A 26,579-nucleotide genomic window follows, 5' to 3' on the forward strand; every position below is an offset into this window, starting at 1 on the left:
GACTTCCTGTTCCCTCAATTCTCCTCTCTGTTAGTCCTGCCTATACTTCCTGTCTGGCTACTGGCCAATCAGTGTTTATTTATGCAGAGCGATATCCACAGCATGCTATAACAACAAGGCCCACATAATCTAGAACCCCTTTGTTTTTTCCAGTTCAGTTTTGTCTTTTATTGCCTGTGCTGCTGTTCAGTTATTTTAATGCGAAAGTCCTATCTGAGTTTGAAGAAAGAGGGACACCATCTCTTGGTTCAGGAACTTCCTTAAACTCATTCTGATTCTCCTGTCTACATATTTACATATTTTATGACTTTCTTACCTTTCTTGGCCCCATTCCTGCATCATCCTTAGCTGTTAGTTTTCCTAAAAACTTGGTAGTTTTTACCCATTTTTGTGATTGATAGAGTTTGTGTTTTGTTTTGTTTGTTTTACATTGATTTGTGTGTTGGGGAGGGTGGTTACTCGTATGTCATGGTACACGTGTGGCAGTCAGAGGCTAACTTGGAGGAATGAATTTTTTCCTGTTTGGGTCTCAGGGATTAAACTCAGGTCCTCATTAGCTGACAGCTGCTTTACCTGCTGAGCCATTTCTCAGGCCCTTTGGTTATGCTGTGAGATAAGGTAAGGTTGTGTGAGCCAGGCTGGCCTTGGATTCTCAGCAGTGCTGTGCCTCAGCCTCCTAAGTGGTGTGGCCACCAAGCATGCCTCACTAAGCCTGGCTTTTGTCTGTTTGTTTGCTTGTTTCTTTGCTTTTTCTGGTATTTAGAATCTCCATGACATAAGAAAGTCACTTTGTAGTGTGTGTTCCTATAACAATACTGTGCCTAACCCTAGAACACATCCTATAAATGTCATCAGATTGACTTGACTGACTAAATTAATCAACAAATGAACAAACAAAATATTTACATTGCATGCAGAATTACAGTCCAGGACATTCTCTGTAACTTGGATGCCAGTTCAACCTTGTGTTTTTGCTAATCTCTTTTCTTCACTAGTCATTTCATATTACTATAGTCAAATGGTCATGAGTGACACTCATCACAAGAATATTTGTTCATTCAAATCTCCCTCTATTATTATTGGCTAGAGAGACAAATCCCTAAATTTTTGAAAATAGCTCTCCTTACACAGTCATGCTGTGAGGAAACGTGTCAAAGGAAATGTGAAACTGAAGCTTTGCATGTGCCCCATTTCCACCCCAGTTATCCCTTGAAGCTATAATCCCAAAGGAAGGGAAGCAAAAGAGAAATCCACGGTGTGAGTTCAGGTTTGCTACTGTAAGTGTTCAAGAAAGGACTATGTTACCATGGCAACAAATGCATGAATTTCAAATGGAAAATTTTCAGCATATGTGATTGATAAAATTGTGGCATCCTGATTCTTTCTAGTATAGGATTATTCTTTATCAACTTAAAATGTTCTGAACACTCCTACTAAAATTAATTTTTAAATTTTTTTTTTCTCATTTCTATGTGTGGGCACATTTGTGCCATGCCTCATATGAAGTCAGAGGGCATCTTGTAGGACTTTGTTTCTCCCTATTGTGGATTCCAGGGATTAAACTCACATCATCAGACTTGGTGCTAAGTACCTTTACACTCTGAGCCATCTCGTCAGCCCTCAAATCAACTTAAATTTCTACAATACTGTTTTGTTATTATTTATTATACTTGACAGTTATATTCAAGAATACCATCATAAATATACTGTGCCCAAAGTCAAATGTTTGGATTGGTTTCTGTCACTGGGGAGATGGTTCAGTGGATAAACTGCTTGCTACAGAAGCATCAGGACCTGAGTTTGGATCCCCAGCATCTACATAAAAGCTAGGCAGCATGCTTCTTTAACCCAGTGGAGACTGGAGGTCTGGAAACAAATGAATCCCTGCAGCTCACTTGCTGTTTTAGCTGAAATGGCAAGCTCAGGATCAGCGAGAGACCCTGTCTCAAAAAATAACGTGAAGAGTAATAGAGGAATGCACTCCATCAAGTTCTAGCCTCCACATGTGTACACGTGCAGAAAGCACAACCATACACCACTCATGTTCACACATACATACTATACACACACAGTATTCAAAAATATTACTTTACTAATCTGTACTAGATATTTGCTAAATAAAATGGTTAATACTTTAATGTATTAGGTGTTCTTGATAATAAAAAATGACTTGGCACTATACATTTCCTTGTCATAAATGCTTTCTAACTCCAGTTCAGGAAAGCCGTTAAGTCTTAAGTGCTCTGTCATATTTACAGGCTTTTATAGTAGAAGAGAGCAGCAGTCAGCAATGATGATGGAAAACGATGGCAGGTCGGCTTAAAACACCATAAAGCACAGGCGATTGTGTGTAATGCCTCGAATTGAATCCTTTTTGAATGAAATGATCAGCCATATGTGCCACTCTTATGGACCCTGTAAGAAGAGGAGAAATGTGCCCTAATGCTAACTGTGCATGAAATTGCAGTGTTAGGAGATATTGACCAGATGTTTCAATCTCAACAAATAGCTTGTTATGTGACTGAGTGAAAATATCTTTTGCTGCTTTGATCACATGCACCTTGAAGGAAGGGGTAATTTAATAGAGGCTGTCATAGTTCATCATCGTCAATAAACTTTGACTTGACCTTTGCCTCATGTTTCTGATGTTGCTGCTGATAGGTGTTGATGAGCAAATGTTTACTGCCTTGGGGGTTTTGCTTTTTATAAAGCATGCTAGAAATAGTAAAGGAGAAGGATGTGTCTCGGTGTATTTCTTGCTCCTGGGTTGCTAGTTACCTGCTTCCTTGGATTTTGTAGGATTTCTGGGCAGATGCATCTTAGTGATGTCTTTACTTCAAAAGACCACTTGTTTTTCTCTAAAGGTTTCTCCGTCTCCTCTCCTTACCAACATAGTTTCAGTTTGCCATCATGAGATTTTATGGTGATTTATCTTTTGTAAAGTATGTCTTTCTGCATTTTGTGTAGCTGTGGTAGATCTCTAGATCATCATTGTAATTTCCTAGTGCATATGGTTAAGGACAGTGATGGCTAGAGAGCGAGTTACCTGTACAAAGTCAGACAATTACTTCTTCCTAAGCCCGTTGTACCTCTGTGTCTGATAGCACTCTTCCACGGTGCTTTCCTTTTCAAAAGGATTTATAATTTTTATTTTTTATTCTTCTCTCATACATTACATTCAGACTGCACTTTCCCCTCCCTCCACTCTTCCCAGTCTCCCTACTCCCACCTCTCCTCTTCCCTAGATCCACTTCTCCTCTGTTTCCTTCAGAAAAGATCAGGCCTCCCAGGATGTCAACCGAACACAGCATAACAACTTACAATAAGACTAGGTACATACCATCATATCCAGGCTGAATGAGGGAGGCAGTCCAGTAGGAGGAAAAGGGTTCCAAGCACAGGCAAAAGTGAGAGGCAATCCCTACTCTCGTTGTTGGGAGTCCCACAAGAATACAAAGCTAAACAACCATAACATGTTTGCAGAGTACCTAACGTGGACATTCAGTCTCTGGGAGCTTCTATGAGCCCTGCTTAGTTATTTCTGTGGGCCATGTTCTCTTGGTGTCCTAGACCCGTCTTGTCTCCTATAATTCTTCCTCCCCTTCTTCTCTTCAAATCATGTAAATCTTTTCACCTCTTATTATTTTTGATTATGTGTAGGTGGGGTATGTGCACATGAGTGTAGGTGGCTGCAGAGGCCAGTGGTGTCAAATCCCATGGACTTGAGTTAAATGTGGTTGTGAGCTGCCTAATGTGGGTGCTAGGAACCTAACCTGTGTCCTGGAAGAGCAGTACATGCTTCTAACTACCATCTCCCCAGCCTCACGATGTTATCAGCGGGTCTGTGGGTCTCAACCCTTCTGTGGGTCAAACAACCTTTCACAGGAGTCACCTAAGACCATTGGAAAACAGATATTTATGTTATGATTCGTAACAGTAGCAAAATTACAGCAGTGTTTTTAAATGCAATTAAATATCTTCCAGTAAAATTATTTTCCTTGTTAATATTTTGCAGTCCTGTAACCTTGTTTGTTTTGTTTGAACAGGAAAAAAAGCATCCTTCCTACTGTTTCTGTGTTATATGCATGTTCCCTCTGTCTCCATACTACTTGTGCCTATGGCCTGGTCCCTCTTAGTAATTATATGCAGTCTGTAAATCCTCTTCTGAAAAATGCCAGAGTGTCTGGGTAAGAAATAACTCAGTGGGTAACAGCATTTACCATGTAAGTCTAATGACATGAGTTCAATTCTCAGAACCCACAGAAAGATAGGAGATAACTGAATGCCCAGAGTTGGCCTCTGACTTCCACACGTGTGTACGTACAAACACACAAGCACACCATGCACACACAGAATAGTAAATAACAGTGGTGTTAATGATACTAATAGTAGGACTAAAACAGTAGTAATTAAAATAATGAATAAAATTTATTCTATTGATTTCTATTGCTGGATTCTTTACTGAACCCTATAAAGTAGTTGTAGTATTGATAATATCTCCAGATATAGCACATTCATATACTTTGTGTTCTGTAGAAAACAAAACAAAACTGTTTTTAAAAAAGAAATAGAAATACTCGTGTGTGTGTGTGTGTGTGTGTGTGTGTGTAGTATGTGTATGCGCACTCGCGCACGCGTCTGCATGCACATGTATGCACATTTGTGAACATGCATGTGATTATTTGCTTATGGGTCTTTGAATGTGCCCTTGCCATGATGTGCAGAGGAAGGTCAGAGACTAACTTTCAGTAGGTTTCTACTAAGGTTCTGGGAATTAAGCACAAGACTTGAACAGTAAGTACCTCCTTTAACCTGCTGAATTAACTTCACACAGTGTGCCATTTAACCAGCCCCACTACTGTTTATTTAGAAGAAATTCAATATTTTTAGTATAAGAATGAATCTTTATGGTTTACAGTTTTGTATTTAAAAGTAATTTAGATTTTTTTTGTTCCACCGTCCTCTGTCAACCTCTCCCCACTGTTTCTCCTATCTCTTCCTTTTTCCTTTAAAAACCTGTGTGCCCTGATTCTTCAGTACCATTGAGACCGCAGGCGCTTTCCTTCCTGCTTTCTACATTCTACTTGAGGCCTCTAACAAAACACGTTAACAAAGGGATTTATTCAATGTAAGTAATTATATGGCAGAGAGGAAATGATGGCTGATGAAGCAGTTATTGACAAATGTGACTGTTTTTATACAATGTTTGGTGAAAAGTTAAACGTTGTTGGAAGATGATAAAAGGACAAAGGAGTTTGAACAAAAATTAACAAATCAAAAAAAGTTGACAAGGCATCTCTGTTCCTCTCAGTGTCCCTCATCTTCAGAGACATGGGTGTTAGGTTCTTCTTGTCAGAAGGACGCTTGAGAGAAAGATAAAAATTTCTTTCCTGCCATTGTTTCTCAAATTCCTTCATCTTAAAATACTTACCGTGCCAGTGCCATGTCATAGAATGCCCTGTTGTGACTCAGGCCACTGTGTGTCAACTCTGAGCTGCTCATATCTCCTGGGTCTTGATCAGCCACTTGTTTGCATGCATATCTCATATGATAAGCAGTAGGGTATGTTTGTCTGTGGTTTCTGTATATTCTTAAGCTAAATGCTTTCTGAAGCAATAACCCCATCTTTCCTGTTCATTCACTTACTATTTGTTGATTGTTAACTACCCAGAAAGTACCAGACAGTCATTTAGATTTGGAAATGCAAACGATAGGTCTTTCAACTAAGCCAAGAAAGTGTGTTAAGCCGGAAAATATAATTAACTAAAACTAATTTATGGTAATAATGAATCTGCTGTGGCAGTATCTAACATCAGCATACAGTATAGAGGTTGGACAGAATTTACTTCTGAAAATGAGATATGAAGGTTAAGAATGCAGCTCAGTACTACATACACTGTGGAGTTGTACGCATGCGTCATCTCAGAACTTGGGAAGTGAAGGATCTACTACTCCAGTCATTTTTGGTTACACAGGGAGTTCCAGGCCAACCTGGGATACAAGAGATATGAGAGGGTAGGAGGAGAGAAAAGGGGAGGGAGGGAGGGAAGGAGGGAGGCAGGCAGAGGGAGTTCTAAATTGGAAAGTAGGAAGAGTTGGGAGGGCAGCCGAATGGAGTGCTGAAGGTGACCTGGGAGTGCTGCTTAAGGAATGGTTCTGTCACAAAGCTGCATGGGTTAGAGGTCATGCTCTGTTGAGGAGAGGACATCGTAGGAAGCTCCGTCAAAATGGAGTAGATTGGGGAAAAACAAAGCTGAAGGCAGGGGAATAACTTTTGTAGTTGGTTGTAGTACCTCTAGAGGGTAGGGTTTGAGACAAGGTCAGTGGGTACAGACTTGTTTTCGAGGCGTTGAAAACGTCCTGGAGTTGGATGGTCAGGATGGTTACACACTTCCCATACACAGGGTGAACGCTGTGGTCTGTTGACATGTTTAAGAAGACTCCACCTGCTGAGCTCCCCCCCCCCCCCGCTCTTATTTTCAGTTGCTGTTCTTCATTTGATGGGTGCTTATTGTTATTTCCCAGTTTTGACATTCCATGTTCTTTTCAGCTGTGCTTTTAAGTTTTCCTGGAGTGCCTCCCTGGTTTTTCTGTCATGAAATTTCCTGTCTCTGGCTTATCTTTCAATTAGTTTAGTGTCTAGGTGTCATTCTTCATGATTTAATTATGACTGAAATTAAAGCATATGGCATTATCTCAAACGTGATGGCTCTCAGGCATTGCTGGCAGTTATATTGTCCTAAACATTGCAGTTGGGTGAAGAGAGAATTCATCTGAAAGGTGAAGTTAATATTAATAGAAATCTTTGAATATGTTGTTAAAGACTCTTAGTGTGTAGCTTAATATGCCAATTATTCAGCAACTATTTAAATTCGGGTGTAAATTTACTCTGTCTGATTCCTTGCATTAATAGTCATCGGCTGTTATAATCTCACTCATTTGCGGAGAAACTTCCATGTGCTTTATCACACCTGCAGACTGTGCTTACACTTTGTAAAGTGACATTTAATTATCCAGCCTAGGCCTATATTTCCCACTAGATTTTTCCTGCCTATAGAGTTGCTCTGTTATTACACTTCTGATATTCCTTTGGTTATCTTTTTTATTAGTTCTGGCTAGCATGTGCTCTTGTTTCCCAAGCTGTGCGTTTGTAGGCCCCCTGTGATCCTGCAGCAAACTCACACCAAGTCCCCTCGATGTTTTGTGAGACTCACATTCAAGTGCTGCACTAACAAGGCCCCTTCCACAGGATGGTTTAGTTTTTCAAGGGCAGCTCAATGACATCTGTCATACACAATAACCACTCCTCCAGATCTTTCCCTTTTCGGGTTAGACTGCCCTATTGCTTTCAGTGACTTCACAGGTACTTTGCAAAGAGACAAATTTATTTGCAATTTCTGTTTGCATATTAAAAGGCAATATGCAAAAGGTCAAGGTTAGGTAATGAGTGAATGTGCTGATGATCAGTCTGGGTCTGAGGCTGTGGGAGTTTGTAGTGCCCAAGACATACTCACTTAGAAAAATTAGTATTTTTGGTTGGAACTAACTACTTAATGAATGGGATTTCTTTTGTTCTGGGAACACCATAATAATATTCATAAGACATACTGTGTGCTATCCTATATGCCTTTCTTTGAAGTCCATTTTTGTCAGTTCCAAAAATTCAAGCATACCTTTTACAGACAATTGATGATGTCATATATCTTTGGAAACTTTTTCTAATCCCTTCTGTAGTGGTATTTGCTCCACCTGTGATCTTGGGCTATAAGCCCCGAAGGAGGCAGTGCTTCCTGCTGTTGTGCATGGCTCCTAATAAGCTAGCTCTTATAGTTTAACTCAACTCACAACTATTAAACTATGTATCACCATGTGTTCCATGACTTTACCTGGATCCTATTACATGTTGTTCCTAGGATGGCAGTCTGACATCTCTCCCACTCCACCTTTCTCTTTCCTGTCTCTCTCCTTGGATTTCATACCTGCCTCTAAGCTGCCTTGTCATAGGCCAAAACAGCTTATTTATTAACCAATGGGAACAACATATATTCACAGCATACAGAAAGACACCCCCCAGCACCCTTCATTGTAATTAATGCCTCGCCTGGGTGTTTTCTAGGAATATTTTGCTGTTTCTATTCATATTTAAGTTGAATTAAACTAATTCAGGTATTTATACCAATAATGACTAGTTAGGCATTTCTGATTTTTATAGTATCCACAAGATCGTACATTTTATAACTGAAGAGTAATTTAGTCTTTAGCAGCATTGATATCTTAGAGTGATACACTTCCTAGCTTTTGCCTGTCTAGCTCCTTTTCCATATTTCATTGATTATGGAATCAGCCCTTTAATTCCCTTATGTATCCTATTGAGGTGTTGGTTGAGATTGCATTCAAATTATGTGTCATTATTTTGCCACCTTCCTTGAGAGACATAAACTTCTGTTCACCCAGATAGAATACCAATGACAGATCAAAGTAATGATTCCATCAAAGTACACTTTGATAAACCAATGAGTTTATGGGGCTTACTTGCAAGAGCAGGGTGAGGGTTACTTCTGGAAGTGTCACTGAAAAGTCCCACTCAGTGTAGATGATAGCCTCCCAAAAGCTACATAGTTAGAGAAATTAATCTTCCACATTCTGTGTCCTTTTATCACAGCGGTTCTCAACTTTCCTAAAGTTGCCACTCTTGAATACAGTTCCTTGTGTTGTGGTGACCCCCAACCATAAAATCATTTTCGTTGCTACTTCATAAGTATAATTTTGCTACTGTTACAAATTGTATTGTAATATCTTATATGCAGGATATCTGATATGTGACCCCTATGAAAGGGTTTTTTGAACCCCAAATGGGTTGTGACCCACAGCTTGAGAACCACTGCTCTAGTACCTCTAGAGACTCTGCTGCCAAAGGCCACTATGCAGCCAAAGATGACCTTAAACTCCCAATCTCCCTGCCTCTAATCAAGTGCTGGGATTACAGACATGTACCACCATGCTTACTTTCATGATTTTTATTTGAGAGCATTTATGTAGAATTCTTATTTCTTATATTGCTGAAACATGCACAGGTTACATGTAGCCAGAATTTTTTTATTATTTATTTAAAATTTTTTTCAATTTACATACCAACCAGAGTTTTCCATCCCATTCCTTCTCCTGTTCCCCCCTACATACACACCCTCCCTTGTCCAACCCCCCATCCACTCCTCCAAAAGGGTAAGACCTCCCATGGGGAGTCAACAAAGCCTGGTACATTCAGTTGAGGCAAGACCAAGCCCCTCCCCGCCCACATCAAATATGTAGCCAGAATTTTAAGAGTCACTATAAATTTTAGCTTACTGTTTAATTTTTCACAATTTTTTCCCCTGCATTTCTTTCAGAGCTTATTGGTATGCACTAATTTCAGTGGGAGTGCCAGGCTTCTCGTTCCCTCAACCAGGGCATATGATGTCAGGGCCCATCAGGGTCCTCTTATCTCCTTTCTGTCAGAGGTCACAGGCTTGCCCTGCCTGTTGCCTAGTATCAGAGACTTCTGTACTTGCACCTTTCTGGTTTTGTGTTCTAGTTGCCGTGGCACAAGGGTAATTTCTCCACATCCCCAACAACACTTTTTTTTTAAATTTTTATTTTGCAATACAATTCAGTTCTACATATCAGCCACAGATTCCCTTGTTCTCCCCCCTCCCGCCCCCCTCACCTTCCCCCCAGCCCTTATTTTCTACTCTTCATAGTGGCATTCAAGATCAGTATTAAATAACATTTGATTGTGCTTTTGATTTTTTCTTTCCCAGATGATTAGTGCTGTTGAGCATCTTCATGTGCTTATTGGCCATTTGGGTGATTAGAAACACAAATGCTCAACAACTTTGGCCATATTTCTGTCAGGTTATTTGTTTCATTGTGGTGTTGTAGAAGTTTCTTAGGTATTCTTGATATTAACCTCTCATCAAATGTACAATTGCCCTTTTACTTTATTGATTATTCCTTTTGCTATTCAGTAGGTCTCAAGTTTGTTGTAGTCATAGTTATTTACTTTTGCTTTATTTGACTTGTTTTGTTATAATTCCTTAGAAAACATTGACAAATTCTGTGTCTGGAAGCTTTCCCAGGATATTTTTACTTCTAAGTTTTCTTTCTCTTAGAACTTTTTTAGTTTCAGAGATATCCTAGAGAATAGTCTACACACATGGATGCTTTTGTTGCTATGCAGGAGATTGAAACATTTGGCTTTATACAAGGCCCTGCAAGTGCTTACCACTAAGCCACATTCCTAGCTAGACCTTAGTTTTTTTGAGATTGGGTTTTCTTGTTGAATTCAGACCAGCTTTGAACTCATTCTGTATCCCAAGATGGCCTCCCAAGGCCCAACTGGAGCCTCTACCTCCCAATGCTAGAATTACTTAGGTGGACCATTCTCTAAACCCTTCCTTGTTTTTGTGTGTGGTTTGGGGTTTCTGTCAAACAGGTTCATCCAGTTTATTCAACAAGTCCTCTGTACATAGACTTTGTTGTTTGTAACTTTATTTCATTTTAGATAAAATATAAATGCTTACATCTGTAGCGTTGTATGTGCATTTTAAGGCTAAATCTCTTGAAATAGGACTCCTTGTCATCAGGCAGTTAGCTTATGTCACTTCTGTAGCTTTCTTTATCTTTGTTTATGTCCTCATTCCTTTGCCCCTCAAATGTATGTGTGTATATATGTAATTATGTATTTATATATACATTTTTGTACTCATTATTGAAAATGTATTTATCAAAATCTATGTTGGTGCTTTTTTATTTTAAAATTTTATTTGCATTTTATCTGTATGAGTGTTTTTGCCTTTATGCAAATAAGCATGTAAATACCCATGGAGGTCAGAAGAAGTCATTGGGTACATTGGAACTAGAACTATAGGCAGTTGTGAGCTGCAATATGGGTGTTGAGAATTGAACCTGGGCTTTTAGCAAGTGTTCTTAACCACTAAACCATCTCTCCAGCCCCCCCCCCCTTTAACTTAATATACAGAGAATTTTAACAACTATATTTGGAACAAAGAGAGATGATCTCTTTAGAATCACTAATAAAAGATGAGAAGCCTTGGGGACTTGAGCTAATTTAAAGAGTTCAAATCAGTGAAAACCATGCATATTGAAAGAAATCCATGATGACTCATTTACAACAAAAATACTTAAGTTTACAAGAATCACTTTAATGACATGATGAGATATTTGTAGTTAGAATTTTAACATTTCTATCTTTAAAAAATTTAATATTCATACATGCATAAATGTTTTTGCATCAAATCCTCCCATCCCTCCCTAGCTCACTACTACTTTTTGTGCTCACTCTCTCACTTCATGTGTGCGCTCTCTCTCTCTCTCTCTCTCTCTCTCTCTCTCTCTCTCTCTCTCTCTCTCTCTCTCTCACTTGCGTCTGTATGAGCAAAAGTATAGGACCATCTATCTGCCAAAGCATGAGTAGCCTCTCAGAACCAGCATTTCTAAAGAATGCTGACTTTTCCAACTCCAGCAGCAATCAATTGCCAATGCGTCCTCAAATAGGGATAGGGCTTCATGAGCCCCTCCCTCATCAGTTCTGTGATTTTGGCAGGTTTCAGCTCCTGCTCGTCTTATTCACCCAGTAATAGCCACAGTGAGTGTTTGTGTGCAACAGTCCTCTCATCTCATGTAAATGTTGTTCCACTGTGGAGATTCTCTGCCCTTTCAACCTCAGTCAGCCCTGGGCCGTGAGATAGTGGCTATGGTATAGATGGCTCATTTTGAGCTGTGTATTCCACAATATCTTATTCTATATCTGTTGACTTAATTAATTGCCATCTACTTCAAAAAGTAGCTTCTGTGATGAAAGCTCAGAAGTCCACCCTCAATCCAGAACTGAACACTTTTCTTTGTGTTTGGAGTGGGGAGTAAGAGTCTCATAGGACCTCATACAAATTTGCAAAGTAGCCAAGACTGGACATTTAACTCTTGATTCTCCTGCCTCTATCTCCCAGGTACTGGAATTTCAGGCATAAACCACCATGCTCAGCCATAATTTTTGACATTTATCATTTTAATGGTATTAAGCATGAGTATGCTTTAGCATAATTTATGGATGAATTATTTCAAGAAGTATAAAATATTGACTATAACAGCTGATAGGTATTGCTTATTGTATCATGGGTACTATGCTCAGTTTTACATATGTATTAACCTATGTTATTTAAAGCTACCTTATAAAGCATGTTTTTATCATTTTCCCATTTTACAGGTGAGAGAAATAAACTGTAGACAGATTAAGTGATGCCAAGAGGGTAGCTCATATCTACAATCCCAGAATTAAAGAGGCTGAGACAGGAGCATTGCTATGAGTTTTAGGTTAGCCTATGTTCTACAGTAAGTTCTAGGCCAGCCTGAGCTACAATGTGAGACCTGTGTAACAACAAAAAAAATTTAAGGGAAAAAAAGGTTGAAAGATCAAGTGATATGTTATTAATACCACAATTAATCAGGGGCAAACATTTTATCAAAACAGTCTTCAAAGTGAATTATGTATTTTTTCCATGAAAATGCTATGCTAGCTCATTTTATTGGCACTTAACTTTATTTTCCAGCATTTTTATTTTTATTTTTATTTTATTGCCAGCATTTGATTTAAAGTCTGTATAACTTGAGCTTCTGAATTCTAATGTACTGTTTTCTGTGTCTACCCACTAAACTCTCTACATCTATTCCTCATGAAGTAGAGTAAGATGCGTATGACTGTTTTGTCACGGTTCTTATCCTAAGCGGTAGTGCAGTGTTGAAGTTCCGTTCATCGTCATCACAGAGCATGCCTTGCAGGCCAGCATCCATAGAAGAGTCCTGCATTATATGTACTGTTTCTGACCCATTCAGTCATTTATGTTCTTGCTTTTCAGTGGATGATTCAGGAGCCACACAAAGCAGCAACATTCTTTGGATGCATTGGGATAGATAAATTTGGGGAGATCCTGAAGAGTAAAGCTGCTGAAGCACATGTGGATGCTCATTACTACGAGCAGAATGAGCAGCCAACTGGAACCTGCGCTGCATGCATCACTGGTGGCAACAGGTAAGTCATTATCAACCAGGAACACCCTCTCCTCAGAGCCATGTAAACATTGACAAAACCTGAATTACAGTTTGAAATAAACTTCACATTGATAATCATTTCTAATATTCAGTAAACTCTTCTTCTTTGTGTTATTTTTTACCTTATTGTGTTTAATTTTTTTATTATTTGAGAATGTCATACATGTGTACAATATGGTTTGATAAAATCTACTCCCCTATTTCCCCAACACACAATTTCTGCCTCAAAACTTCTTGTATTCTGTTTTGTTGTTATAGATGCAGGTGAAATCTTACACATGTTTTTTGTTTGTTTTGTTTTGTTTTTTAATAGTTTTTCGAGACAGGGTTTCTCTGTGTAGCCCTGGCCATTGTGGAACTTACTATGTAGACCAGGCTGGCCTTGACCTCAGAGATCCACCTGCCTCTGCCTCCCAAGTGCTGGAATTAAAGGTGTGCACCACCACCGCCCAGCCTGGCACATTGTTTAGGAATTTAATCTTTGAAGAATTCCCACAGCAGCTGCACCACGTTGTACACCCAACATTGAATAATTATTCTGCTTTCCCTGCATCCATAGCAGCACTTGTTGGACTTTTTTTTTTAAATCTTAGTCATTGTCAACCATGTAATTATTTTATTTATTTTTAGCTTTACTTTATTTGAGACAGCATCTTACGCTGTAGGCCAGGCTGTCCTCAAACTCTTAGCAGTCTTTCCACCAGGAGTGAGCCTTCAGGCCCATCTTCCCTTTTGTTTTTTATTGTTGAATAAAATTTCTTGTATTTATTTATGTGTTGTGGTGATGTGTTCATATGGTGTGTGTGCGTACCATGGCACACAGGTAGGAACCAGAGGATAGCTTGGTGAAGCTGTTTCTCTCCTACTGCCTTTATATGGCTTCCCAGGATTGAGCTTGGTCACCAGGTGTGCATCGTCAGACAAGCTCCTTTAGCTACTGGGCCACCTCACAGGCCTGCCTTTTGTGTTCTTAAGTTTGTTTTTGTTAGACCTTCTTTTAAATTCATAAGGGATATTGCAGTGAAAGCTTGAGACTGTCTAATATAGTCTCTACCTTGTATAATTAGACTTAGGGAAAGAAAATGGGTTTTTTTTGGGGGGGGGTGGACGGGATTTACATCTTGTAATTTGCTGAACTTGCGTTAGAAAAGAAAGAATTATCCTGTCAGCATAACCTGATAACAGAGTATCAAAATCTGCTTATAGAAGCATGTGTGCCACATAGCTTAATGTTTAACCGATGTTAAACACCAGCAGTCTTGACAGTGCACCATTCAGTCAGCAACCAAGCCAAGTCATAAGCCAAGTCATAGTTCATGCCTGTACAATTGCAGCATTTAAGAGGCCAAAACAGGAAAATCACGAGTTTGCTATCCAGGATGAGCTACACAATTGGATCCTGCATGTGGAGTGTGGAGATGGGAGTGGTGGTGGAGGAAGACACACACACACACACATTTTTATTACATTTCAGAAGTCTTTATTGTTCAGATAGCCAAGTGGCACCACACCACAGCAATGTGAGCCCCTGGGGTCGCTCTACAACAGACGGTCATTGGCACTACTGTTCTTGAAATCAACAGAAAACAAAAGACACTCAGGAAAAGAAACAGGGGTCAAGCAACCAGAGCAGGTCACAGGGCTGTAGAGTGACTAAACATGACATTTTCCACAGTCAAATATGCTATATTAAGACAAATCAGAGAGGCACAGATGGTGCGTGCCACGGGATGAGGGCTCCCTGCTGTCGCTTTTCCAGTTAGACAGGGAAAGGACTAAAATGAGTAGCTCTTCATTTTACATCTTGCAGTGAGCTGCTTTCAAACCCTTTTCAAAATCTTGGATATGTAGCAGAAAGATCCAAACACACCCCACAAGCATATGAGCCTAGTCCCTAGCGGGAAAGTCCCCCAGCCTGGGCCACTAAGTAGAAAAGTTCATAGAGCTGGTGGTTGGTGTTGTTAGTCCCAGCCCTCCTGTCTGCCAACTTTACTTAGAAAATTCTTCTTCATATGAATGTCTGATATATCTCTCAGGGCCTCCCATGCATTGGTTTTATTTACTTATTGTTTTATAGCTGTGCAGGTATTCACATACATTTCTAATATTATTAGCACCACATTAGTAGGGCCTTCTTTCTCCTTTGCATGGGAAAATCAAAATCACTGTCTTTGTTAGGGTTTTATAAAATCCTCAGAATTTACCTCCTTTAAATTTTGACCCACTACACATTTTGCATTCTTTGTACATGGTTTGGTTTGTCTGATTTTTGAGACAGGGTCTGTAGACACAGCCCTGGCTGGCCTGGAATTTGCTTAATAGACTTAACCAGTATCAAACTTAAATCTGTCCTTTTCTTCTGCCTCCCACAGTGTCAAGATTATAGGTGTACCATGCCTGACTTTGTTCTCTATACTCAGAAATACGTAATTTGTCCTCCATTCTTTGTGCTGTTTTTCAATCCTGGTCCATCCCTTTGCTGGTAAAGTTTTTTACCAAGTTAACGTAAGCTAGAGTCATTTGGTCAAAAGGAAACTTAAACTGAGAAAATGCTTCCGCCAAATGAACCTATAGGCCTGTCCATGGGGCATTTTCTTGATTAATGATTGATGTGTGGGAACCCAGCCCACTGTGGGCAGTACCACCCCCAGGCAGGTGGTCCTGAGTTATGTAGAAAGCTAGCAAAGCAATCCATGAGAAGCAAGCTTGTAAGCAGTGTTCCTCCATGGTCTCTGTATCAGCTCCTGCCTCCAGGTTCCAAACCTCTTGAGCTCCTGTCTTGCCTTCTCTCAGTGATGGATGGTGACCCGGAAGTGTAATCGATATAAACCCTTTTTTCCCCGAGTTGTTCTTGTTTGTGGTGTTAATCATAGCAAATAGAAAGAATGGTAAGACAATCCCCTTTCTGACCTTCTTTATTTTGGTTTTCGGCTTGTCTCCAGCAGAATCATATTAGGACCTGACACAATTCAGGGTGCTGACAATCAGTGTGGGCAATAGTCATAAAATATCTAACACAGAACTTTCAAGAATAATTAGGGAACAAAAGTAATTTTCAGACCTTTCTTTTAATGTGTTTTTTTTGTTTGTTTGTGAATAGGAGAACTTGATAGTTTTCAGATCTCAATTAAATTATTCATTATTCAAACTAAGGTCTCTATATATTCAGCTATCCACTATCCAAATGTACTTGTTGGAGCTTTGCCTCTTACAGTTTTCCTATAAGAAATTTTATTCTTCAAGTGTGGTTTTCCCATTAATGACAAATGGATCAAATTTTTCTTCTGACATCACAAAGACTAGAATAAAATTGCTAAGTTGTCTTTATATACTAAGTTGCTACTTTAAAGAACGATTATTAGGTCCTACAGATGTCAGAAACTCAATTTGTCCACCACTGTTATGGCCTTGGTGACCCACATTATTCATGGGAGTGGGGCTGGGAATGGAGCACAGTTGGTAGAGCATTGTACTGGTGTGCACATATCCTTGGGTTCCATGCCCAGCACTGCATAAACAGGATGTGGCAGCCCATGTCTGTAATCCTAGCACCCAGGAGGTAGACAGAAGGATAAGAAGTTCAGTGCTGCCGGGCAGTGGTGGCACATGCCTTTAATCCCAGTACCCCGGAGGCAGAGCCAGGCAGATCTCTGTGAGTTCAAGGCCAGCCTGGGCTACAGAGTGAGTTCCAGGACAGGCACCAAAACTACACAGAGAAACCCTGTCTCGAAAAACCGGGGAAAAAAAAAAAGAAGAAGAAGAAGTTGTTCAACCCCATCCTCTGCTACATCGTGCATTCAAATTCAGCCTGGGATACATGAGACCTAGTCTGGAATTTAAGAAAAAAGATGTGAGAACTCTGAAATGGTCAGAGGGAGCAGGGGACTCTAATTCATAATACAAATGCTGGAGTGTGGCAGAATGGGTAGATTTTTCTTTTAGGCAGCTTCTGGTAAGTAAAACTTAAAACTCAATATAGTTTTGTGATTAAAATAAAAGATAACATGAAAGTGTTTTAATGAAAAATCCCTACGTCATGATTAGGTTGTTTTATATGTGAGCAGTGGGTTCAGTCCCTGGCACCAGACAAAAGGAATGGTACTGATGCTTTATGTTTGTGGTTTGTATTTGAGTGTATTCTTGAGATTCCTCATATTTTCCTACTTTTGTTTTAATATAAACAGATGTGTCATTCAGGAATAAATTAACATGGATGAATGGAAAATTGTTTTGGAAGAGAAACTTTTCTTGTAGATAGAGGAACTAAGTATCTCCAAAGTCCCAAATGATGAGGTCATTTTTCTAAAAGCCATAATTGTTGCCGTTTTAACTTTTTTAATAGATTAAAAAAAATGCCAACTAACTTTATAAATCTTAGGTCTGAATGAAGAAAGATTTATAATTATGTGAAATGTAAATAATTTTTTATTTCGTTAAATTTAATTGTTGGGTTAAAACTAAGTAATTTCAGTGGCACTTAAAACCAGATTTTAAATTTAGTATGCTGTTTAAATTTTCCGCCTATAAAATAACCCTGTCCAGGAGTTTTTAGCTACAGGACTTGGTTCTAATTGATTCCAGTCCTTAAAATGTAATAGTTGCAAATTTATTCCTCACAGTAAATATGATCTACGTTTATATGTACATTTTATGAAATTAATCCCATATTGGACTCTTAAAGCATTAAATTAAATAGTCAATTATAGTCTGTTGGTCATATTTTTATAAAGATATTTTTCTACCATAAAAATGAAATTTTGGTTTATATAGATTTCCTATTTCAGAATGACCTAGTAGCCTATTTCTTAACTGCATTTTGAACTGTATTAATATATAAAACTTGTATTAATATATAATATAAAAAAAATAAACCTTATTTTGGAGTTAAAAAGAAACTCATATACCAGCCTTAGAATTTTAGGTAGTGCTTAGGCTGGTTACCTTGTCTCTTGTCCTAAAGGCATCACACACCTCCCTGTCTTCACCATCTACAATACCAGCTTTTGAAGAGTTTGTTCATTTCTATATAAAATGACTGGCTAGTTTTTTAATCTTTATAAGTAAAACATATTTCCTACTTCTTGGGTTTTTAGGTCCCTTGTTGCTAACCTTGCTGCTGCCAATTGTTACAAAAAGGAAAAGCATCTTGATCTGGAGAAGAACTGGATGCTGGTGGAGAAGGCCAGAGTGTACTACATAGCCGTAAGTGCTACTTCACATTTGGGGCCATAGTCACATGATAGACGATAGCTGTCCGCTGGACCTGCTCAAAACGTAACAAGATGATGTACCTCTGGCAAGCATGTGCTCAATTCACTATCCCACAATAGAAATAATCTTTATGGCTATGTGCTGTGTGTTAACCACCTTCAAGTCTACTGCTTTAGAGATAGTATAAATAACTTCTCAGTCGCACAGAATTCTATTAAATCAGTTTCATGAGATCTTTTGAAATAGTTTTACAAACATATTTTTTAGCAACTTACCATTAATGATATAAACATTGTAGAAAACAGTAGTAATATAAGTATTTGATATAAGCACTACTAACAGTTTGAGCTTATTTGCCTAAAAAGTATCATAATTGCTATTTATTCCATAGTAATTAGCATGACACCTTTTAATTTAATATTTCAGAAACACTGATTGTGACAAATCTCTTAAATTTGGAAATAGGGCAGCATATAATTTAAGTTCTCTGACATAAAAATAATTGGTTAAGAATTAACTTCTAAGGTAGACGTACACTAAAGATTCTCTTGAGTTAACCACCCCACGATTACCTTGCTGTTCCATGACTGTAACATGGCCTCTCAAACCTGTTACTAAGTAGCAAGATCTCATGTCATACACAGTGTTGATCAAACAGCTGCTGCCATTCTACTGTCTGAGTTGTGTGAAACAGCTGGTAGGGCATGTATGAAATCGATTACCCTGTAGATGTATGCTTATTGAAAATATAATTATTTACTTCAGTCTAGTGTTGAAGTCTCCTACAGCATGTTTATGTGCGCTGCTGTAGGCTTTACAATATTGTTATTGATTTCTCTGTATAGCGGTTCCTATCCCTTTATAACTGTCACATAAATGCTTACATTGGGGTTACATAATGGAAAGTCATACTAGGTCTTCAGCAAACATGTGAAAAGCCATTTCTAGAGTTCAAGATTGTCTACCTTAATTATTTCATTTTATTCCATTTCTTAAAATGACTTAATTTTCCTTTAAGGTTTCAACAGTGTGTTTTTGTAGTGTGGTTATTTTTATTTGTTTGCTACAGGATCTCACTAGGTAGCCCAGGCTGTCTGCAAACTCTTAGGATCTTTCTAACTTGGCCTCCCAAGTGCTTGGACTATAAGTATGCATCATGCCAGTGTATCATTTAACTGCTATTTCCAGTCTTTTGGTGTATAAAATTATGGTTTTCAAATAGTATGCCACCTAAAATTTAGCATAATATATGTGTATTATTTGACTATTAAACTGGAAGTGTGTTCTATTGTAAAATATTTTAACCTGTAAATTACAGTTCTCTGTATTTCAGAGTCTCATAATAGAATTCAATGTATCAAGTAGTATCAAGTAGAATATGCACCTCCTTGGAAGCATAATGATTTGATGAGTGTACGAGCAGCATAATGATTATACAGTGGACTGGATCTAGTTAACCTTTAGCGAATGGTGGGACTGTTGCAGAAGGATTGAAGACCCAACATGTAAACAACTCATTACTTTTGTTTTTAAAATGATATTCTGAGCCTCTCCAATTATATATTTGTTTGTATTGAGGGGTGGAATGTGTTTGTGTGTGCATGTGCACATGACTGCCACAGAGCCTGCTTGGGGCTTAGAAGACAACTTGCTGGAATCCGTTCTCCCCTTCCACTGTTTGTTCCTGGCATCCAACTCAGGTTGTCAGATTTGGTGGCAAGCACCTTTTCCTGCTGAGCCATCTGTCTGGCCTAACAAGTCATTCTTTTAATGATTATATAGCATACATAACACGTCTAGATAAACTTGGTGAATAAAAGTTAAGGTACTAGTTATACAAAAGTATAGTTTAATATAAGTAATACAGGCATTGATTCTGGTCAGAGTAATACAATTTTGATTACTTTTAAGCTCTGTATGTTATATTTAACCAAAAGAACTATCAAAGTGGATTGCTGCTCAATCTGATTGTAGCTATTCACTCTTAGTGTTACTCTGTATGTTTGCAAGACCTTTGTATTGCCAGGCAAACCTATCTGTTCATATATCGATTTATTTCTCTAAAGAGGATATTTATTTGTATTCTCTCTCTCTCTTCCCCTCGCTCCCACCTTACTCACTTGCTTTTCATATTGTCTTACTTTGTGACACAAGGTGGCCCGAAATTCACTGTATAGCCTGGATTAGCCTTGAACTCAAGGTAATCTTAGTTCAGTCTCCCAAGTACTGGAATTACAGCTGGGAGCCCCAATACCCAGCTACCGTTTTTGTTTTTACATAGCCCTCTAACTTTCTGTACAGCTGAGGCTGACCTTGCACTCCTGATCTCCTGCCTCCATAGTGGAGATTATAAGTGTGTGCACCATGCCCAGTTTGAAGACTCTTTTCATATACCCAGAATGCTGTACTTCTTAAGGGACATTCAATAGATACTTAAAATGTAGAGTTGAGTTTCTGATCCATTTATTATTGTGCATTGTTTATCTTTAGTAATATACTTTGCCCTGGAATCTATTGTCTATTGTTAATCTAGCCAGTTCACTATTTTTTAAAAGAATTATTTATTTTTTATGTACATGCATAGATGAGTACCTGTTTGAGCATGTGCTGTATGTTTTTGGGTTCCATGGAGTCCAGGAAAGGCCTTAGGGTCAGGCAGAGTTAGTTACACAAGTCCGGGAACCACTGACGTGGTACTGGGAACAGCAGACATTCTTATCTCCTAAGACAGCTCTTAGCTCCACCTCTTTGATTTGATTAATAGTATCATGGTATGCCTTTCTTCTCTTTCACTTTTGACACTCTTCTAAAGGGCATTTCTTAGGCAGTGGTGGCGCACGCCTTTAATATCAGTACCTGGGAGGTAGAAGCAGGCGGATCTCTGTGAGTTCGAGGCCAGGCTGGTCTACAGAGTGAGTTCCAGGACAGGCACCAAAGCTACACAGAGAAACCCTGTCTTGAAAAAAAAAAAAACAAGGGCTGGAGAGATGGCTCAGAGGTTAAGAGAACTGCTTGCTCTTCCAAAGGTCCTGAGTTCAATTCCCAGCAACCACATAGTGGTTCACAACCATCTATAATGAGATCTGGTGCCCTCTTCTGGCCTGCAGGGATACCTGCAGACAGAACACTGTATACATAATAAATAAATAAATCTTTAAAAAAAAAAAAAAAAGAAAAGAAAAAAAAGAAAAAAAAACAAAACAAAAAAAAAACAAATAATGAGTAATAAAGCATGCATTTAGTCATGTAATTGCCGTTCCATTGTTCTTCATTCTCTTTTCTTAGAGTCGGGTCCATCTGGCATCATTTTCCTTCAGACTCAGAGGGCATTCTTTGACAATTCTCGTTATTTGTTATTTGGACGTCTTGGTCATAAATGCTTTTAACTTTCAGGTTTGAAAACATCTTTGTTTTATGTTTAGCTGTGGATAGTATTTTTACCACCCATAGTTTTGACTTGCCAAATTTATTTTTCTTTGATTTCATGAAAGCCGCTGCGCACTCTCTTCTTCCTTGACTTATTCTTGATGAGACATCTGTTATCTTTGCTTGGTTGCTCCTCATTCAGCATCTCCCACCTCCCCTTACTCCTGATAGTTTTCATTTATTCCTGGTTTTGAGTGGTTTTATGATGGCATCCTAGTTTATCCTTCATGTGTCTTGGCTTGAAGTTTGCTTAACGTTCTTGAGCTCCAGCATTAGATTTTGTATCATGTCTGTGGTTTTTTCAGCCATTGGTTCTTCAGACTTTTTTTTAACCTACCTTCAAACATTGGACAGTGTTTCATAGTTCACTGCCATTCCTTCTTTCTTTAAATTCTTTTTTCTCTTTGGCTTTTATTTTAACTACTTTGTTGTATGGTACCTCCTAGTTCAATAGTGTTTTCTTCTGTGGTATCTAAACTCTCATTCATTTGTTTGGTGTATTTTAATTCTCAGTGGTATTTTCACATCTGAAAACTGAGTTGAGATTTGTACTTATTGCCTGTCTTTGCTTAACTTTTAGAACATACAAAGCATGGGTTCTCGACCTGCATATCAGATATTTACATTTTAATTCATGATAGTAGCAAAATTGCAGTTATGAAGTAGCAACAAAAATAATTTTATGGTTGTGGGTCACCACAACATGAGGAACTGTATTGAAGGGTCACAGCATTAGGATGGTTGAGAACCATTGATAAAAAATATAGTCAAATAATTTTCATGACATTCTCAGTTAACTTTAACACATATCTCATTTCTAGGGTACTTTGAGTGCTTACTTTATCCCTCCTTAATAGTAGTTTTATTTGTCAGTTTCATATTTGCCTAATAATTGTTATCTATCTATAGTGGAAACACCCCCCCTCCCTTCTCAAGGTTTATTCTGGGCTAAAGTTATTTGTAACAAGTACTGTGCTTTGGAATTTTACTCTTAGGATTTTTTTAGGTCAGTCCAGAATAGTACTTATTTATGACATTGGTTCTTGACCAGTGGCAGTTTTGTCCCTTAAGGACATTTGGTAACATCTGAAGACAGCTTTTTGTATTGTGATGACCAGATGGTACCTATGATAGAAACAAGACAGGGGAAGTTTCTTACCATCTTATGATCATGAGACAAGATGCCACAATAGAAAACATTCCATTTTAAAGTACCAGTGAATACATCATTAAGAAAACTTGTGGGGCTCTAGAGATGGGTAGGCAGTTACAAGTACCAGCTGCTCTTCCAGAGGTCCTGAGTTCAATTCCCAGCAGCCACATGGCTCACAACCATCTATTACTATAGTCCCAAAAGTTCAGATACTCTCTTCTGTTGTTGTATAGACTACACACAGACAAAGCACTCAAATACATAAATAATTTTTAAAAAAGAAAGAAAGAAAGCTTATAGGGCTAGAGGTATAGGTGATTGTTAGAGCACATTGCTTTACATACATAAGGATATAGGTTCAGTTCCCAGAACACCTGAGGATCATCCACAAGGGCTCTCTTCATAATTCCAGATTTCTCTATGAAGCCTCTGATACCCTGGTTTGTGAACTGTAACTTCTCTGGTGCCTCAAAGTGCCTACTGTTTTTTCTCCAATCTGGTTTGGTTGGTTGAGCTTGGGGTTTGTGATAGTTTGAATGTAACTGACCCTCATAAGCTCATAGGGAATGGCACTATTAGGAGATGTGGCTTTGTTGGAGTAGGTATGGCCTTGTTAGAGGAAGTGTGTCACTGTTGGGTGGTCTTTGAAGTCTCTTATGCTGTAACCACACCCAGTGACATAGTTTACTTCCTGTTGCCTCTGGATCAAGATGTAGAACTCTTAGCTTCTTCTCCAGCACCATGTCTTCCTGCTCATCTCCATGTCTAGCCATGATGATAATGGAGTAAACCTCTGAAACTGTAAGCCACCCAATTAAATGTTTTACTTTACAAGAGTTGCCAAGGTTATGGTATCTCTTCACAGCAATAGAAATCCTAACTAAGATAGAAGTTGGGGATATTTGGTTGTTCCTTGTTTTTTTTTTTGTTGTTGTTTTGTTTTGGTGGTGGTGGTGGTGGTGGTGGTGGTGGTGGTGGTGGTGGTGGTGGTAGTGGTGGTGCTTTGATTCTCTTTAACATAGTTTTCATCTCTGAACCTTTTTCCATTTTGTTTGAGACACTGAATCCCTACATAACTGAGACCAGCTTTGAACTTGCAATCATTACAGCTGTTTTATACCTTGTCTACTAATTCTACTACTTCATTGTTTTGTTATTCTTTTAGCATGGTGGTTATTGTCATTGTTGTTGGGTTCTCCCTCTTTAGAAATTTGCCCTAAAGACTCAAAGGGAAATTCTGACAGAATTCCAGACACATGTGTTCTATTCATCTCCAAGTGATTCTCCCATGAATGGACACTGCATCCTTTCCCTTCATGCATTGCACAGACAGCCTCTCCTCACAGAGTAAATGTAAATAGTTATGGGTTGCCTTACTTTATCTTCTTTCATTACTGTCTAATGGTTGATCACTGCTGCTAAATTCATTTTTCCCATTGTCATAATTGCTTCAGATGTGAGTGTAAATCCATTCTGTTTTTCTGTATTGGAAATAGAGATCCGATTTTTCTTGTCCTGCAAGATTACCTAAATAATTTTTTCTTTGGATTTGACCTGTAATAACTGAATCATGTTTTATCTCTTTGCTCATTCTGTACTGACTTTTCCTGGAACATGGTGTTCATCTTCAACTACAAATTAGTTTTCTATTGATTCTTTCCTTGTCCTTTTCCCCAATTATCTTTCCTTTATCCTTTACATGTAAGAGTGTCAGAAAATTATAAAAACACCATTAATACATATATTAGGCAAAATCCTCTGATGGAAACAGACCTCAAAATTTGTGACAAAAAATAGCCTTTGGCCCATCCAATGACTGAGGGAACTGGATGTAGAGATCCATGGCCAGGCCCCGGGTGGAGCTCTGGGAGTCCAATTAGTGAGAAAGAGGAGGGTTTATATGAGCAAGAATTGTTGAGGCCAAGGTTGGATAAAGCACAGGGACAAATAGCCAAACGAATGGAAACACATGAACTATGAACCAATGGCTGAGGGGCCCCCAACTGGATCAGGCCCTCTGAATGGGTGAGATAGTCGATTGGCTTGATCTGTTTGGGAGGCATCCAGGCAGTGGGACCGGGTCCTGTGCCCATTGCATGAGTTGGCTGTTTGAAACCTGGGGCTTATACAGGGTTGCTTGGCTCGGCCTGGGAGGAGGGGACTGGACCTGCCTGGACTGAGTCTACCAGGTTGATCTCAGTCCTCGGGGGAGGCTTTGCCCTGGAGGAGGTGGGAATGGGGGGTAAGCTGGGGGAAAAGGGAGGGGGTGGGAGGGGGGAGAACAAGGGAATCCGTGGCTGATATGTAGAACTGAATTGTATTGTAAAATAAAATTAAATTAAATTAAAGAAAAAAAAAATAGCCTTTGGTTTGTATTGATGTTTTGATCTCTGAAACACTGCCAAAATACTCTAGATCCTGTAAAATTCCTTTATAATTTCAAAATAAATCTGAGAGCTCTTTACTAAAATATTATCATTCATATATGCATAATTACTAATGTAATAATTTTGTGATATTTTTATTGCTTTAATTCCGCTGTCAGTAGAGTATGGTTTTATATCTAAATCTATGTATTATTTCTAATAAATTATTTTTCTAGAGATGTTTCCAAGTTTAAAATACACTATAAAGAACTAATCAGAGGACTAGAGAGATGTCTCAGCACTTAAAGACACATCAGATGCAGACCCATAGCCAAATAGGAGGCAGAGTTCTGGAATCCTGGAGAAGATGGGAGAAAGGACTGTAGGAGCCAGAGGGGTCAAAGGACAGCACAAGAAAACTCACAGAATCAACTAACCTGGGCTCACAGGGGCTCACAGAGACTGGAGCAATAACCAGGGTTTCTGCATGAGCTGATCTAGGCACTCTGCATATATGTTACAGTTGTATAGCTTGGTCCTCTTGTGGGACTCCAAAGAGTGGGAACATGATCTGTCTCCAACTACTTTGCTGATTTTTGGGACCATATTCCTCATACTGGGTCACCTTGCCCAGCCTCAGTCCATGGAGAGGTGCTTAGTCTTACTGCAACTTGATATGCCATGTTCTGTTGATACTCATGGGAGACCTGTTCTTTCCTAAACAAAAATGAAGGAAGAGTGGATTGTGGTGTGGGAACAGGGCAGATGGGACTGTAAGAAGAAGAGGGAAGGGAAACTGTGGAAGGGATGTAAATGTGTGTGTGTGTGTGTGTGTGTGTGTGTGTGTGAAACTGGGGCCGGGGAGACGCTTGTTCTTCTTTAGGACTCAGGTTTAGTTCCCAGCCCCTATATAGTGACTCACAGCTATCTTTCACTGGGATTTGTTGCCTCCAAGAGCATAACATGCATTTGTACATGCAGGTAAAACATTCATACATACACATAAAATCAAATAATTTTTAATAAAAAAAGAATTCACCATATCTCAAGCTTAGCTTTATTGTGGAGAGAATTTTATACTTTAGGGACAGTAGTGGGTATTTATAATTCAGGTACTCCAAGGCTGAAGGAAGAATTTACAAGTTCAAGACTAGACTGGACACCATATTGACACCTGTAAATGAGTAGGCTGATGGTTGTTTGTTTGTTTGGTTGGTTGGTTGGTTGGTTGGTTCGTAGGTTGGTTGGTTGGTTTTTGGTCTATGTAATCACCGTGGCTGTCCTGGAACTCGCTCTGTAGACCAGTCTGGCCTTGAACT

At 38.9% G+C, this 26,579-nt stretch overlaps 1 protein-coding gene across 2 annotated transcripts in view; it reads left to right on the forward strand.

Annotated features, from left to right (window-relative positions):
• Adk (adenosine kinase) overlaps positions 1-26,579 on the forward strand; it is a 408,688-nt gene that overhangs the window by 181,725 nt on the left and 200,384 nt on the right. For both annotated transcript variants that reach the window (XM_059273845.1, XM_059273846.1), the window contains exons 5-6: positions 12,912-13,084; positions 18,198-18,306. In XM_059273845.1, coding sequence (XP_059129828.1) covers positions 12,912-13,084; positions 18,198-18,306 — 282 coding nt within the window. The remainder of the gene's footprint in view (positions 1-12,911; positions 13,085-18,197; positions 18,307-26,579) is intronic.

This window comes from Peromyscus eremicus, chromosome 9 (genome assembly GCF_949786415.1).
Source record: "Peromyscus eremicus chromosome 9, PerEre_H2_v1, whole genome shotgun sequence".
NCBI classification, from domain to species: Eukaryota; Metazoa; Chordata; class Mammalia; order Rodentia; family Cricetidae; genus Peromyscus; species Peromyscus eremicus.